Raw genomic sequence first — 18,252 nt, 5'->3', positions numbered from 1 at the left:
TTTAAATATTATAGCTATATCTGCATTACTATGGCCCATTCAACATCGATTATCTATCGTTCAGGATGTGGGAACGTTATATTTTTTCATTCATACATTGTTGTGTTAATACCGTCTAGAATATAAGTATGTTTTTAAGCTTTTCTGCTGTAATTCCAAAAACGCTAGTTATAGGCCCTGACGCATATGATAGATTATCGATTGGCGTTTCTTTCCTATACACGCTATAGTAAAAAATTCAAATGTATATGATCGGTATACATTATGCTTCATCATGCGTGAAGGAAAGGGGGGGGGGGGGGGGGGTCGTTTATAATCCCTTGATCGTCAGTAACGGCTTTATTTAGCATGGGTTGATATGTTGAGCAGATGGTTTGCAGTTAAATGAATAAACAATCGGGCTGAAAATAACATTATATTCCTCTTACCGATGAGACTGGAGGAAAAAGATCCCAATTATTTGACGTCGATCTCCTACATCCATTTCCGGTTTGTATGGCACAATAAACGCCGAAATCATATCGATTATTGCGTTTTGAAAGCGATCCCAATGCACCCGAGTGTTTGTCTGGATCCACGTAACAAGATATTACTGCCGGAGGGATTTCCTCGACGCACCGATCGCCACTTCCGGTTTTGGCGAGAGTGTAACTCGCCCGACCATCCACCAGGCGGCGGTATTGAGGCGTTGCAATCTCAGACAAGATGCTGCTGCAGTCCCGGAGGGAGGCTGGATGAATTATGAATGCCATGGCGAAAATTAAATATTGATCCCAAAAACGATTTACGCCGTTGTTGGCGTTCACCGCATGGCGGGCAATAATGACTTACGCCGTTTATGGCGCACAATGTGTTAAGTGGCTTTGCTTTCAGACAAACGCAACATTCGATGAACTTGAAGCTGTGAATGCAGTTTGCTCAGGAGACACATGGGAATGACCTGTACCTTTAACCCTGTAACGTCCTCCCTAGCTTCAGAAGGGTTTCTTCACCCAAAAATAGAGTATAATAACATGTTATAATAGAAATACAGAAATGATCCCAATAAAAACAATGGGCCTACCACATACAATAATAATAATAATAATAAACCATGGAATTTTGGGAGAGTAAATGGTAAAGGGGCGGAATTAGAATGTTCACATAAAAAAGGAATGCAATCTAAGAATGCATCATGGCACCCAAATGAGTCCGCTTAAGTTCAAGGGCTACTCGGATACAGATAAGGCACTTAAATGGTATTGGTTGGTTGGTACGTTTATTAACAGATTGCAGAATGGGTACAGTACAGTACAGCTCAATACATACAATTGTTAAGGGGATGCAGACCAGAGAAAGACTTTCGTCTTGTTTACATCAGGGTCCCCCATTTTCAATTCATCATACATCATGGCTTTGGTGTATGATGGCGGTCACCTCACCTCAGGGAGTATGAGAAGTATAGAGAGTATATTGTCAAATATCACAAATCCTCCCTCTATTCCACGTCTATTAAAGGGGTACCTCAAGATATTTAGTATTTTTCTTCATCATACACGGGGTGGGGTTCTACATTTTCAGTTATCCGAGAAGTGGCTTGACCGGTTAGCCTTCTGGAGAGGTGGGCAATGCCTAGGCTAACTGGTCATGCTCGCTTCCATTCATTGTGCTAAGCTAGGCTAACATGCAGCCAGATTTCTACTGAGCGCACAGAGAGGAAACTGGTATCCATCTTCTTGTCTCTCTCTGGAGAAGACGGTAGGCTAAATGTTCCCAAATGTTTCCCAAAATGTCGACGTGTTCCTTTAAGCTAGTTAAGCCACCAAGGCTGAAATAGGAGTAGCTGTTGTACAGAATACAGCAAAGGTAGCCTCGTGCACCATCTCAAGTTTCACTTTTTCACTAACCGTTTAAAATGAGGAACACTAGCGATACTAAAAACAAGCCATTTCTCAGTTAATTTAAATGCTAATAATAAAAAATAAAAACCTTTCACCGTGTTCTGACAAGTGCTTGGTGAAGGGAAAAACAATAGATGAGAATTTAAAATGTCCCAGTCTCCCTTTAAAAGCCTTCATATACATACTAAACCTAAACATCGGCACATTCACCATTCCTTACACAGACAGCAGCCTCCACTGCAGTGGAGCGGGGTCAAAGGGTAAAGGTCACAGAGTCTACGAGGCGTCTCCTGTCGGGACCGATGGCCTGGTCCTCTTTGCGGCAGACTCCTCCACGGCGAAGGTGTAGTTATACTGAAAAACATGGTCAGCAGAATACAACGTGTGTGTGTGTCTAATGGACATTCTATTACCGTAAATAATATTGATTTGTTGAAACGAGTGTGAAAAGCTACGACACGGTCATACCTCGTTTTCAATGTCCTGGACGGACTTGATGCGAATGTTGCTCAAGTGAGTCGTGTTGAGTTGAGGAGTCTAGGAAGGAAACATCGAGACACGTACGTTATTTCTTTAGGGGTACGAAAGGAAAAGAGAAAGGAAATTGGCTGCATTTATATAGCAGCTTTTATCCAAAGCGCTTTACAATTTGTTCCTCACATTTTTACCCATTCACTCACACACCGATGGCGGAGGCGACCGTGTGAGGTGCCGGGAAAGTGAGAACATGGACGAAAGGCCCTGCTCTGCCCCCTAGTGGATACTTTTCAGGGCGCAGCCGCTTGTCTGCTCGTAAGCGTAGCTAAAAGCAAGTATTCCGAGACCCTCATTCGACCAAAACTTTTGTTTTGTTGATTAGCCGTTGTATATGATTCTTTTTATACAAAGGTATTTCCTGAAAGATTATGAGCACATAATGGTAAGCTCTCGATTTAAAGGAGGCCCTTCTGCATTACTGCGTGCGGAAAACTCAACTTTACAGATGCGTATGTCGATCGAACCAACTAATCAACAAGTCGAACATTTCTATTGCCTACTATTAGTCGACTAAAAATGATCTTGTTGAGGACGGCCCTGATGCCAGCGGACTCACCGTGCCGTTGGTTTGGACAGCATACTTTGGGTGGAGAGAGAAAGGAACTCCATCTATAGCTGGAGAAAGTAGAGGTAGAAGACAGGTGAGTGGTCAGTTCAGTTATTTCTTATTATTTCGGGTTTGGTCATTCCATAAATCGCCAACATTTTACCAGCTGCTATTGCAGCATTGTCCAATTGTCCGAAAAGGGCTGAAGGGAGAAGCACTAGGCTTGTCGGGCCCTACCCCTGAAGACTTACGTTTAGTTTTTTTTTGTTTTTTCATTCACATACATAGTACATACATATAGTACACATTACAGTACACACATATAGTACACATTACAGTACACATTACAGTGTAGTATACCTGCAGTATATAATAGCATATATAATAGTATATGGTACATAACAGGTGAGTGTAGGACCAGACAGGTGAGTGTAGGACCAGACAGGTGAGTGTAGGACCAGACAGGTGAGTGTAGGACCAGACAGGTGAGTGTAGTGTAGGACCAGACAGGTGAGTGTAGGACCAGACAGGTGAGTGTAGGACCAGACAGGTGAGTATAGTGTAGGACCAGACAGGTGAGTGTAGGACCAGACAGGTGAGTGTAGGACCAGACAGGTGAGTGTAGGACCAGACAGGTGAGTGTAGGACCAGACAGGTGAGTGTAGGACCAGACAGGTGAGTGTAGGACCAGACAGGTGAGTGTAGGACCAGGCAGGTGAGTATAGTGTAGGACCAGACAGGTGAGTGTAGGACCAGACAGGTGAGTGTAGGACCAGACAGGTGAGTGTAGGACCAGACAGGTGAGTATAGTGTAGGACCAGACAGGTGAGTGTAGTGTAGGACCAGACAGGTGAGTGTAGTGTAGGACCAGACAGGTGAGTATAGTGTAGGACCAGACAGGTGAGTGTAGTGTAGGACCAGACAGGTGAGTGTAGGACCAGACAGGTGAGTGTAGGACCAGACAGGTGAGTGTAGGACCAGACAGGTGAGTGTAGGACCAGACAGGTGAGTGTAGTGTAGGACCAGACAGGTGAGTGTAGGACCAGACAGGTGAGTGTAGGACCAGACAGGTGAGTGTAGGACCAGACAGGTGAGTATAGTGTAGGACCAGACAGGTGAGTGTAGTGTAGGACCAGACAGGTGAGTGTAGGACCAGACAGGTGAGTGTAGGACCAGACAGGTGAGTGTAGGACCTGAGTGTAGGACCAGACAGGTGAGTGTAGGACCAGACAGGTGAGTGTAGGACCAGACAGGTGAGTGTAGGACCGGGGGGCGACACTTATCCAACTGTTAGTCATCACTAGGGGTATAACGATGCGACCTCACAGCGATTAAATTCGATTACGATCCTTCAGGCAACGATTCAATGCATCATGAAATCTCTTCATTTGACCACGATTCGATTCGATACATTTTCGATCAGTTAATTCCCCCAAAACAATTTGAATACACAAATGTGGCTGGGGGAACTGATTCACTCAGCATGAATGGACTATAGTTCAATAATAAAAAATTTAAATAAAATAAAAAAAACATAATATTATTTTTTTATTTTTTTATTTAGATTCTAATCGATTCTAACATTTTCAAATCGATGCAGTTGAATCGTCACATTAGGATCGATGCATCGTTACACCCCTAGTCATCATCACCATGCCGGACTACATGGTAACATGAACTTTCATTTTCAATTAACATTCATCACTCAAACATTTCAGATCCGACATTAAATTAGTTTCTTTCCCCCCATTAATACCAGTCAATTAGACAACAAAATGACAACCAACCAACAATGTGATAACAATGAAAGATGATGAATCAATACAGTCAGTCAGTCAGTCAGTCAGTCAGTCTATGTATAAACTATAAAGGGTATCTTGTTGTACCTGTGATGCCATAGATGTTACTGCTGTCCACACAGTCCACAGTGTCGATGACCTGAAGGTTGCTACGACGCTGACTAAGCTTCCCAGGATGCAGCGGTGGAGGGTTGCTATGGAGACGAGCAGAGACAGACGTGAGGACAGACAGGAGGGTTACTTTGGAGACAAGTGAGGTGAGGAGGTGAGGAAGGAGAGGAGGTGAGGAAGGAGAGGAGGTGAGGAAGGAGAGGAGGAGGTGAGGAAAGAGAGGAGGTGAGGAAGGAGAGGAGGAGAGGAAGGAGAGGAGGTGAGGAGAGGAGGAGGTGAGGAAAGAGAGGAGGTGAGGAAGGAGAGGAGGAGGTGAGGAAGGAGGGGAGGTGAGGAGAGGAGGAGGTGAGGAAAGAGAGGAGGAGGTGAGGAAGGAGAGGAGGTGAGGAAGGAGAGGAGGAGGTGAGGAAGGAGGGGAGGTGAGGAAGGAGAGGAGGTGAGGAAAGAGAGGAGGAGGTGAGGAAGGAGAGGAGGTGAGGAAGGAGAGGAGGAGGTGAGGAGAGGAGGTGAGGAAAGAGAGGAGGTGAGGAAGGAGAGGAGGTGAGGAAGGAGAGGAGAGGAGGAGGTGAGGAAGGAGAGGAGAGGAGGAGGTGAGGAAAGAGAGGAGGTGAGGAAGGAGAGGAGGAGGTGAGGAAGGAGAGGAGGTGAGGAAAGAGAGGAGGTGAGGAAGGAGAGGAGGAGGTGAGGAAGGAGAGGAGAGGAGGAGGTGAGGAAGGAGAGGAGGTGAGGAAAGAGAGGAGGTGAGGAAGGAGAGGAGGTGAGGAAGGAGAGGAGAGGAGGTGAGGAAGGAGAGGTGAGGAAGGAGAGGAGGAGAGGAAGGAGAGGAGAGGAGGAGGTGAGGAAGGAGAGGAGGTGATGAAGGAGAGGAGGTGAGGAAGGAGAGGAGGTGAGGAAGGAGAGGAGAGGAAGGAAAGGAGGTGAGGAAGGAGAGGAAGGTGGGGAAGGAGAGGAAGAAAAGGAGGTGAGGAAGGAGAGGAGGAGAAGGAGGTGAGGAAGGAGAGGAGGTGAGTAAGGAGAGGAGGTGAAGGAGGAGAGGAGGTGAAGAAGGAGAGGAGGAGGGTTGGAGGTGAAGAAGGAGAGGAGGAGAAGAAGGAGAGGAGGTGAAGAAGGAGAGGAGAGGAGGTGAAGGAGGAGAAGAAGGAGAGGAGGAGAAGAAGGAGAGGAGGTGAAGAAGGAGAGGAGGAGGGTTGGAGGTGAAGAAGGAGAGGAGGTGAAGAAGGAGAGGAGGTTAGGAAGGAGGGTTGGAGGAGGTGAGGAAGGAGAGGAGGAGGTGAGGAAGGAGAGGAGGAGGTGAAGAAGGAGAGGAGGAGGGTTGGAGGTGTAGGGTTGCTTTGGAGACCAGCAGAGGTGACAGCTCAGGAAGCACCACCCTGCCGTGTGGGTGGAACCATTATGCAACACAGTGTCTCCAAGAACAGACCTGTCCACCCTGTTCGCCAATTAAAATGGCAGACGACTCTCGCGTTGGGAACCGGCCCGCGTGGCTAATAATCTTGTCTCGACGCGACTTGTAATGAAATGAAATACCTGGGTCTGAGGGGTGGCGGAGGCATCTCCAGGGACAGTTTGCGGAGCTGTAGGCTGAGACTGCGCGGCTTGGCCAGGGGCATGGGGGCAGAAAACTGGCCCTTTTTACACCACACCACAAAACCATGGATGTCTCTGAAAAGATTAGAAAATAGGCCATTTGATACAACATTAAATACCGTTGTATCAGGCGTGGATATATAATACACCCGTGTGTGTGTGTGTGTGTGTGTGTTCATGTTTTTACCATCTGGTGAGCTGCAAATGTCCCCTTGAGAATAGAAAACTGGAAAGTGAGGACAGTCTGCCAGAACGTTTTAGGGTAATAGGGGTTCAAGTTAAGGATAGGCTTATGTGGCAGGAAATCAATGTAATGTCCTCACAAGTACAACCAAGTGTGTTTTTGTGTGTGTGTGTGTGTGTGTGTGTGTGTGTGTGTGTGTGTGTGTGTGTGTGTGTGTGTGTGTGTGTGTGTGTGCGTGTGTGTGTGTGCGTGTGTGTGTGCGCGCATCTTCAGTCAAACCCTTAGTGAACCTTAAGCTCTCTCTCTTAAAAGGAACATGCCAACATTATGGGAAATGTGCTCTAACTAAATCTGACTCTAAATCATCTCTCGAGTCAGACAAGAAGATATTAGATACCAATTGCCTCTGCGAGTTCAGTAGAAAGCTATCTGGCTGCCAGCTAGCCTAGCTTAGCACAAAAGAATGGAAGCCGATACGGACCACTAAATGCGAAATGGACTGCATTTATACAGCGCTTTTATCCAAAGCGCTTTACAACTTATGCCTCACATCACTCACACATTCACCCACAGACGGCAAGGTGCCAACCTGCTCATCGGGAGCAGTTAGGGATTACGTGTATTTCTTTTTCACTTTTTTCTCCCATCCCAATTTAGTCGTTATGCCAATTCCCCCCCTCCCCTTCCTGATCGTTGCGCGCATTTGCCCCCTACTTGCCGGTCCAGGGAGCCCTGAAGTCTATCAGATGCTTCCTCCGATACATAGGAGACAGCCAGCAGCCTCTTTTCACCTGACAGCACGGACTCTCATTGGTGAAGTGTAATGCGTGGAAGGTCACACTACCCTCACCATTTCCCTCCCTCGCTGTGCAGGCGCCCTGACCGACCTGTAGGAGTCGCCGTTTACAACGACCAGGATGCGTCTATACTTTCCGCAACGGAGCTCGGTTTCCGGGTTCCTCTGATTGGCCGCAACCCTCACGTGACCCGCGCTAGCACGCCCCCTTATCCACCCCTCGCTGCCTTCCTCAATTTATACGCATTGACTACGCCGTAACAAATCATTAAAAAAATATACCGTTAACTGGAACATGTACAGTTCCCTCCCCCTCGTATATATATATTTTTTGATCAACTTTTTCTATTTTTCTCCCATCCCAATTTCGTGTATCCAATTCTTCCCTCCCCTGTCTTGAACGTTGCTAGACTATGCCTCCCACAGGTCGGTTGTAGTGAGGACAGAAGCCTTGCATCACGTGTCCCCTCCGGTACGCGTGAATACTTTCCCCAAGGTGGTTGTCCTTCCGCGTTCGGTTTGCGCGGCCTGATTGGCCACTGACGCTTCTCTCAGCGCCCAATCGCGTTAGCCCTACTATCGCCTAACTATTGATGTGATGTCGATTGATATGAATAGCGCGTTACGTTAATATAGAGATGAAAACAATACGTTATTTATATTGATGTGATGTCGATTGATATGAATAGCACGTTACGTTAATGTAGAGAGATGAAAACAATACGTTATTTATATTGATGTGATGTCGATTGATATGAATAGCGCGTTACATTAATATAGAGAGATGAAAACAATACGTTATTTATATTGATGTGATGTCGATTGATATGAATAGCGCGTTACATTAATATAGAGAGATGAAAACAATACGTTATTTATATTGATGTGATGTCGATTGATATGAATAGCGTGTTACGTTAATATAGATAATAATATAATATAAACCCCCCCCCCCCCAACCTCCTCCAATGTACAGTTTTTACGTAAAATGTATATACTCTCTTTTCTGGACTCTTTTTGTATCACAAACAGTACTGTATTTGCAAATCTGGTATGTCATAAATGTCTAGATGTAGCAGTACTGTCTACCTGTATGTCATGTATGTCATATATGTCCTGATGAATTGAAAATGGGGGACCCTGATGTAAACAAGACGAAAGTCTTTCTCTGGTCTGCATCCCCTTAACAATTGTGTGTATTGAGCTGTACTGTATTGTACCCATTCTGCAATCTGCTCATAAAGTTTTCAATCAATTCAATCAATAGAGAGATGAAAACAATACGTTATTTATATTGATGTGATGTCGATTGATATGAATAGCGCGTTACGTTAATATAGAGATATGAAAACAATACGAGGAAATGGGCTACGTTAATATAGAGAGATGAAAACAATACGAGGAAATGGGCTACGTTAATATAGAGAGATGAAAACAATACGACGAAATGGGCTGTGGAACTGAAAGCTAGGCGCAACGCGATTGGGCGCTGAGAGAAGCGTCAGTGGCCAATCAGGCCGCACAAACCGAACGCGGAAGGACAACCACCTTGGGGAAAGTATTCACGCCTCCGGTACACGTATAGGGCCCCACCCCCCCTCTCGTGAAATTTTTATCATATCAGCTGTGCAATACCGCATTTTCCCAGGCGGTGGCGCCATTTCTCCATGTAAACGACCGAGAACACCGTCACACTGTTCACTGTATATGCTAAAATGTGTACAGGGCGAATTAAAGAAATTAAAATTAAAAACTATACATAATATAAATATAAACCTCACTGTTACTCTGTATTGTATATATGTATATTGACTGAACATTCCTTTACTTACTGCTTAATAACTTTTTTTACTTACTTTCTTTTTACTGTATGTAGCACAATCTCAGGGGCTCATACAGAAACAAGCATTTCATCATAAAGTATTCTGTATTTTGTTGTGACAAATAATAAACAAACATGAAATAAATTGTGCAATAGTCACTTTTGGTGAGTTGTTCTACATTTAGGTTAAACATTATGAACAAAGGGACAGCTAGAGTATGTAAATTGTAAAGCTATTTTTTATTTATTTTTTTATTCCAGTCGATCATAATGTAATGATCATGAATCAACGTGCGTACTGCGTGTGAGAGAAAGAGAGAGAGATATCGCGGCCAGCCCACCCTCATTTCACTGCACGCCTTGTGTATATATGTGACAAATAAACCTCTTGAATCTTGCCATATTCAATCAGTTTCAGTAACTACAGAACATTGTTAGACTCACTTGTTGTTTTGTTGCATCAGGTTGGAACGAGCCTCGAGCCGTCGCGTTAACCCTTCGAGAAGCTTTTGTGGCACGGGCTTGAACTTTCCATGATAAAGTGTCCATAATATAAATCCTTTTGTTAGATCCAACACTGTCTGAATGTACAGTATTTCGTGATGATCTCTCCAACTCCTGAGAATACACTTCTTATTACCGAACCAGCCTAGCTAAGCTAACTCACAATCTGAAATGAAAATACTACTAGCTCCTCCTCCAAGCATTAATTTTCTGTCTGATGACTGACGACGCGACGAGTACAGTGGCGCAGAGCTTGCTTCGAGCACTAGAAAACACGCCCCGAGACATCATATTTGAAGACCCTGATAGGCGAAATGTATTTGCTATTTACTATTTACACTGGCTGCGATGATACATTGTGCGCGTTAAGTCTATGCGCCCAGCTTTAGAGGTACTGTCTATCAGGAGAGAGTGCCGTCATGTGAATCACGCACAAAACAATGATTTATATTTGATATATTAACGTTATTGTGCATTTGAAACACAAACATACTTAAAATGAGTAATTATTATTATTTTTAGGGGTCCAAAAATCTAAAAACACAATTTCTTCTTCTCCTTCTCTTCACCAGGGGGGGGGGGGGGGGGGGGGGGGGCGCCCTCTATCGGCCGACCGCCAAAAGGTAAAAGGATGATGTTCCCCCACAACCTGTAATACATTGATCTATCATTATATTGGCTAGACATGGTGGCACTAGTGTGAGCGGGGGAGAAGTCGCATGACTCCGCAACCATGTAATCCGACATAAATTGGGTCTAGTTTTTTAGGATCTTCACAATGTTCAACCTTTGACAATGGGGCCACTGAATCAAACGCACACATCGTTCACTCTGTCGGCTCTGCTGCTCCAATATAACTATATTCCAGGCAGGCTCTGATTGGATTCTGGTCATTATGGATGACCATGTGTTAATTTGAGACCGACTACACTGTAGGTCTTTTGTATGGTGTGGCAATAAATTTTTGAACTCTCTTCGTCAACTGCATTCTGTATACAAAGACCAACAACTATTGTGAATCTGAGTTTTCTTTAATGGTCTTTGCTTGTTTAATTGTTTAATGTCTGTAAGAGATAAGAGATTTGTTTACATTGGCACCGTTTGTAAACCTTACTGTATTAGTCAAATTCTTCAAGAATGCATGTGAATACACACCAGATATGGTCAAGAAAACTAAACAGGATTGCAGCTTTAATCCCATCTCATAAAAGATAATAGGAAGTCTTTATTTGGGGATTTCCCCCCCATGCATTAAAAGTTCACAATACATACCATAAAAAAATCCACACAGTAACATCATACATTGTACACTGACACAGATAAATAGCTGGTCCCCACATTGTCCCAGAGCTCCAGAATCTGTCTCCCTGCTCCATCCATCCCACGGGCCTACAGCAATTCTGATAACTAACTAAAGCAAAGAGCAAAATAAACAAGCTGCATCCATTAACTTTAACAATACGACTTTGTATTGTATTCTTTATAATAATAGATTCTCTAACACATATATACACACATACACTTGAGAGCTATGCAACACTAGCTTAAGTTCATCCATGTTCTGCCAGGATTGTTAAAGACGAGGCACTTTAGAGTAGGGATGCACCGATCGCACTTCTTCACTGCACCCAGGCTGAGCACCACTGTCACATAGAGCAGGGGTTCCCAAACTTTTCAGGCCACGACCCAAAAATAACGGGGTCAGAGAGCCGTGACCCTCACTATTATAGGAGGTTAAATTTTTTTTAATAAATGGAAATGTATGGTTGAAACATGCACACGTTCAAACGCACACACACTAATAAGCATTGGAGGCTTTTAACCAGGGCCGGACTGGGGAAATCATTCAGGCCAGGAAATATAGTGCAAAATATAGCCCCAGTCAGGCCACTTTTTAAGTAGGGGGTCTGGGGGTCCCACACCAGGACATTTCTTGTTACAAAGACTTCATTTCCTGCATTCTGGTGCAGGCATTTTTTTTATTTGTACCCTTTAAATGCCAGTGTTTGTGATGGCATCACAAATTATTGTTAAAAAACAGGCTAGCATATGTATGATTAGCAACAACACTGATTTTGATGGATTTTCAGTTTTTTTGTAATGTCAGATTGAAAATAATACAATCTTTTATTCAACTTCAGCCCTGATCATAACACCACATATTAATTTTATAATTCTAACCCTTTAAATGCCAGTGTGTGTGATGGCATATATTTGCAATATATCAAATGCAAAGTAGATTTTTCTGGGGGGGATTATTACAGGCTAGCATGTGTCAATGATTAGCAACAACAGTTTTTTGTAAGGGTCCCGCCTCCACCAATCACATGCGGCTCCTTTTGTGTGTGTGTGTGTGAGAGCAAGAGAGAGAGAGAGAGAGAGAGAGAGAGAGAGAGAGAGAGAGAGAGAGAGAGAGATTGTTCTCCAGCTTGTGTGAGTTGCAGTGATCTCCTGGTTGTTCCTCACCTAGGTTATCTAACTATTGCGCTGCTGCAACTAGAAACACTGTCCTGGCCTGCTTCTAAGTTTCAGTGGCCTGACTGCAAAAAAAAAAAATCTGGCAACCCTAAATCTGAACTAGACTATGCCTCCCATTGGTCGGCTGTAGTGAGGATAGAAGCCTTGCATCATGTGTCCCCTCCGGTACACGAGGAGGCAGCCTGTCGCATCTTTTCACCAGACAGCGCGGACTCTCAGTGGCGAGGAGTAACGCGTGGGAGGCTCACGCTGCCCCCGATACTTCCTGTCTCTGCTGTGCAGGCGTCACCCAACCGACCTGTAGGAGTCGCTGTGCACAACGTCCAATCCCCACCCATCGACTTTCCACCTGTTACCTCTGCCAATTGATAGTATGACGACTGGCCCAAGCCGCAGGCAATGCCGACTCGGGGAGTCGAGACCGGAGTCTCTTGCATTGGTGACGAGCACAATCTCCGCTACGCCACCCAGTCGCCCCTCGCATTATAGAGACATTTCATATAGAATATATATAGTGTATGTGTCACAAATGCATACAATTAAAGGGCCATACCAGTTTTTTTGACAAGTGGGTTCCAAGTCATTCTTCTTGCAAAAATCACTGTCGTTCTTTTTTCATAATCTTTTACCGTTACTGAAAAATTAACATTTCTGCTGATTCACCACTACCATAGGCTTTCACTGTACCATGTGTCATAAACATCACATAAACCCATGTAAGTCACCACATCTGACTAAAAGTCCATGCTATCATCAGGGGTGCGTTTATTTTCCAGAAAAGTTGTTGCTCTACACATTTTCAGATACATTTGAAGCCAATGGTGGCGGTGAATCAGCAGAAGTATTTTTTATAGTAAAAGATCAAAAGCAGAAAAGAAGAAAAAAGAATGGTGCAGTGATTTTTGTACGAAGGCAAGAATGACTTGGAACCGAACACCTCAAAAAGACTGGTAATGGTCCTTAACACATTGGGCGCCGGGCATTGTGCCCATCATTATACCCAGTCTGCCATCACTGTAACCCTATGGAGATGTTTACCTTCTTTGCAGGCAGTGGTGCACGCGCATACATGTTCCCTCGGTGGCGCACAGAACAGATGATTATTATGCATAACAATATTTTAAATGTAATTGTAGTTACAATTTCTTTAATTGAATTAACTTAAACTAGAAAAGTAAATACAAACTAAATTAACAATGTAACTTAGAGTTAGTTTACAGAAGGACAGTTTCCTTCAGACTGAAGCACAACTCTCATCCTTCCAGTCGGGACCACAGATCAAGCAACCCCCCACCAATTGGGCCTAACAAAAATAATGGTTGGTTTCAGGTTGCCGACCGACCCTGCCGATTTAGGTGCGACCCAATATATTTTATGAGTTTAAAAAAAAAATTATATATTAAAAAAAAAAAAAAAATCATTTTTTTTTTTTTTTTTTTTTTTTTTTTAAGAATAAAGTTTCATAGAAATCTTAGTCAAACATTTAGTATTATGGATATTAAACATGCTGGCAGAGTACATGCATCCATGTTGTTGTGAACATTTTAACCCTTTCACTGCCACACGACAGCCGGTTAACCCTTTCACTGTGACAATACAGAAGGTTAGCCCTTTACTATCACACAACCGACGGCGATGCTCCATCATTAGCATCATTAGCTCCGCATCCGCGGAGCTAATGATGCTAATGATGGAGCATCGCCGTCGGTTGTGTGATAGTAAAGGGCTAACCTTCTGTCGTGTGGCAGTGAAAGGGTTAATTAAATAAAGAAATTCCCTATCCATAGTCGCCGTGGGAAAGAATAAAAAAAAAAAAAAAAAAAAAAAAAAAAAATTCCCTACCTACCCATGGCCAAACTGACAACCAACCTGAAACCAACTATTATTTTTGTTAGGCCCTGGTACAAGGCTTGTATTTTGGTTTGGCCCTTCTCGTTCTTTGTTATGCTATCGGTATCCTATTATTATGCAAAGTCTAGGTGATGAGTGCCGGCCGTATACTTGCTGCACAGAGTCCAGTGACAAAAACGACTACAACGGCGTGTAACCGCGTGTGTGCACGACTGCATCGCTGTTTGCAGGGCTATAACTTTTTAAATATTATAGCTATATCTGCATTACTATGGCCCATTCAACATCGATTATCTATCGTTCAGGATGTGGGAACGTTATATTTTTTCATTCATACATTGTTGTGTTAATACCGTACTCTAGAATATAAGTATGTTTTTAAGCTTTTCTGCTGTAATTCCAAAAACGCTAGTTATAGGCCCTGACGCATATGATAGATTATCGATTGGCGTTTCTTTCCTATACACGCTATAGTAAAAAAATTCAAATGTATATGATCGGTATACATTATGCTTCATCATGCGTGAAGGAAGGGGGGGGGGGGGTCGTTTATAATTCCTTGATCGTTAGTAACGGCTTTATTCAGCATGGCATGTTGAGCAGATGGTTTGCAGTTAAATGGATAAACAATCGGGCTGAAAATAACTGGAGGAAAAAGATCCCAATTATTTGACGTCGATCTCCTACATCCATTTCCGGTTTGTATGGCGCAATAAACGCCTAAATCATATCGATTATTGCGTTTAGAAAGCGATCCAAATGCACTATAGTGTTTGTTTAGATCCACGTAACAAGATATGACTGCCGGAGGGATTTCCTCGACGCACCGATCGCCACTTCCGGTTTTGGCGAGAGTGTAACTCGCCCCGACTATCCACCAGGTGGCGGTATTGAGGCGTTGCAATCTCAGACAGGGTGCCGCTGCAGTCCGGAGGGAGGCTGGATGAATTATGAATGCCATGGCGAAAAAATGAAATATTGATCCCAAAAACGATTTACGCCGTTGTTGGCGTTCACCGCATGGCGGGCAATAATGACTCACGCCGTTTATGGCGCACAATGTGTTAAGTGGCTTTGCTTTCAGACAAACGCAACATTCGATGAACTTGAAGCTGTGAATGCAGTTTGCTCAGGAGACGCATGGGAATGACCTGTACCTTTAACCCTGTAACGTCCTCCCTAGCTTCAGAAGGGTTTCTTCACCCAAAAATAGAGTATAATAACATGTTATAATAGAAATACAGAAATGATCCCAATAAAAACAATGGGCCTACCACATACAATAATAATAATAAACCATGGAATTTTGGGAGAGTAAATGTTCACATAAAAAAGGAATGCAATCTAAGAATGCATCATGGCACCCAAATGAGTCCGCTTAAGTTCAAGGGCTACTCGGATACAGATAAGGCACTTAAATGGCTTTGGTGTATGATGGCGGTCACCTCACCTCAGGGAGTATGAGAAGTATAGAGAGTATATTGTCAAATATCACAAATCCTCCCTCTATTCCACGTCTATTAAAGGGGTACCTCAAGATATTTAGTATTTTTCTTCATCACACACGGGGTGGGGTTCTACATTTTCAGTTATCCGAGAAGTGGCTTGACCGGTTAGCCTTCGGGAGAGGTGGGCAATGCCTAGGCTAACTGGTCATGCCCGCTTCCATTCATTGTGCTAAGCTAGGCTAACATGCAGCCAGATTTCTACTGAGCACACAGAGAGGAAACTGGTATCCATCTTCTTGTCTCTCTCTGGAGAAGACGGTAGGCTAAATGTTCCCAAATGTTTCCCAAAATGTCGACGTGTTCCTTTAAGCTAGTTAAGCCACCAAGGCTGAAATAGGAGTAGCTGTTGTACAGAATACAGCAAAGGTAGCATTGTTGACGCTCTTCCCCAAACCTCGTGCACCATCTCAAGTTTCACTTTTTCACTAACCGTTTAAAATGAGGAACACTAGCGATACTAAAAACAAGCCATTTCTCAGTTAATTTAAATGCTAATAATAAAAAATAAAAACCTTTCACCGTGTTCTGACAAGTGCTTGGTGAAGGGAAAAACAATAGATGAGAATTTAAAACGTCCCAGTCTCCCTTTAAAAGCCTTCATATACATACTAAACCTAAACATCGGCACATTCACCATTCCTTACACAGACAGCAGCCTCCACTGCAGTGGAGCGGGGTCAAAGGGTAAAGGTCACAGAGTCTACGAGGCGTCTCCTGTCGGGACCGATGGCCTGGTCCTCTTTGCGGCAGACTCCTCCACGGCGAAGGTGTAGTTATACTGAAAAACATGGTCAGCAGAATACAACGTGTGTGTGTGTGTCTAATGGACATTCTATTACCGTAAATAATATTGATTTGTTGAAACGAGTGTGAAAAGCTACGACACGGTCATACCTCGTTTTCAATGTCCTGGACGGACTTGATGCGAATGTTGCTCAAGTGAGTCGTGTTGAGTTGAGGAGTCTAGGAAGGAAACATCGAGACACGTACGTTATTTCTTTAGGGGTACGAAAGGAAAAGAGAAAGGAAATTGGCTGCATTTATATAGCAGCTTTTATCCAAAGCGCTTTACAATTTGTTACTCACATTTTTACCCATTCACTCACACACCGATGGCGGAGGCGACCGTGCGAGGTGCCGGGAAAGTGAGAACATGGACGAAAGGCCCTGCTCTGCCCCCTAGTGGATACTTTTCAGGGCACAGCCGCTTGTCTACTCGTAAGCGTAGCTAAAAGCAAGTATTCCGAGACCCTCATTTGACCAAAACTTTAGTTTTGTTGATTAGCCGTTGTATATGATTTTTTTTATACAAAGGTATTTCCTGAAAGATTATGAGCACATAATGGTAAGCTCTCGATTCAAAGGAGGCCCTTCTGCATTACTGCGTGCGGAAAACTCAACTTTACAGATGCGTATGTCGATCGAACCAACTAATCAATAAGTCGAACATTTCTATTGCCTACTATTAGTCGACTAAAAATGATCTTGTTGAGGACGGCCCTGATGCCAGCGGACTCACCGTGCCGTTGGTTTGGACAGCATACTTTGGGTGGAGAGAGAAAGGAACTCCATCTATAGCTGGAGAAAGTAGAGGTAGAAGACAGGTGAGTGTTCAGTTCAGTTATTTTTTTATTTCGGGTTTGGTCATTCCATAAATCGCCAACGTTTTACCAGCTGCTATTGCAGCATTGTCCAATTGTCCGAAAGGGGCTGAAGGAAGAAGCACTAGGCTTGTCGGGCCCTACCCCTGAAGACTTAGGTTTAGTTTTTTTTTGTTTTTTCATTTACATACATAGTACATACATATAGTACACATTACAGTACACACATATAGTACACATTACAGTACACATTACAGTATAGTATACCTGCAGTATATAATAGCATATATAATAGTATATGGTACATAACTGGTGAGTGTAGGACCAGACAGGTGAGTGTAGTGTAGGACCAGACAGGTGAGTGTAGGACCAGACAGGTGAGTGTAGTGTAGGACCAGACAGGTGAGTGTAGGACCAGACAGGTGAGTGTAGGACCAGACAGGTGAGTGTAGTGTAGGACCAGACAGGTGAGTGTAGGACCAGACAGGTGAGTGTAGTGTAGGACCAGACAGGTGAGTGTAGGACCAGACAGGTGAGTGTAGGACCAGACAGGTGAGTGTAGTGTAGGACCAGACAGGTGAGTGTAGGACCAGACAGGTGAGTGTAGTGTAGGACCAGACAGGTGAGTGTAGGACCAGACAGGTGAGTGTAGGACCAGACAGGTGAGTGTAGGACCAGACAGGTGAGTGTAGTGTAGGACCAGACAGGTGAGTGTAGGACCAGACAGGTGAATGTAGGACCAGACAGGTGAGTGTAGGACCAGACAGGTGAGTGTAGGACCAGACAGGTGAGTGTAGTGTAGGACCAGACAGGTGAGTGTAGGACCAGACAGGTGAGTGTAGTGTAGGACCAGACAGGTGAGTGTAGTGTAGGACCAGACAGGTGAGTGTAGGACCAGACAGGTGAGTGTAGTGTAGGACCAGACAGGTGAGTGTAGGACCAGACAGGTGAGTGTAGGACCAGACAGGTGAGTGTAGGACCAGACAGGTGAGTGTAGTGTAGGACCAGACAGGTGAGTGTAGGACCAGACAGGTGAGTGTAGGACCG

At 44.1% G+C, this 18,252-nt stretch overlaps 1 protein-coding gene across 1 annotated transcript in view; it reads right to left on the bottom strand.

The window, feature by feature from the left end:
• Positions 1-1,415: 1,415 nt before the first annotated feature.
• mvb12a (multivesicular body subunit 12A) overlaps positions 1,416-18,252 on the bottom strand; it is a 35,370-nt gene continuing 18,533 nt past the window's right edge. Inside the window, exons 8-15 of the mRNA XM_084319462.1 lie at positions 17,124-17,182; positions 16,499-16,567; positions 16,309-16,382; positions 6,402-6,536; positions 4,851-4,957; positions 2,974-3,032; positions 2,349-2,417; positions 1,416-2,234 (exon numbers count right to left, since the gene is read on the bottom strand). Of these exons, the coding sequence (XP_084175588.1) occupies positions 2,157-2,234; positions 2,349-2,417; positions 2,974-3,032; positions 4,851-4,957; positions 6,402-6,536; positions 16,309-16,382; positions 16,499-16,567; positions 17,124-17,182 (650 nt within the window). The 3' untranslated portion in view covers positions 1,416-2,156. The remainder of the gene's footprint in view (positions 2,235-2,348; positions 2,418-2,973; positions 3,033-4,850; positions 4,958-6,401; positions 6,537-16,308; positions 16,383-16,498; positions 16,568-17,123; positions 17,183-18,252) is intronic.

This window comes from Notolepis coatsorum, assembly GCF_963971535.1.
Source record: "Notolepis coatsorum genome assembly, chromosome: 7".
Lineage (NCBI taxonomy): Eukaryota > Metazoa > Chordata > Actinopteri > Aulopiformes > Paralepididae > Notolepis > Notolepis coatsorum.
The sequence above is the reverse complement of the archived record's forward strand: the minus strand, read 5'-3'. Positions and strand labels throughout refer to the sequence as shown.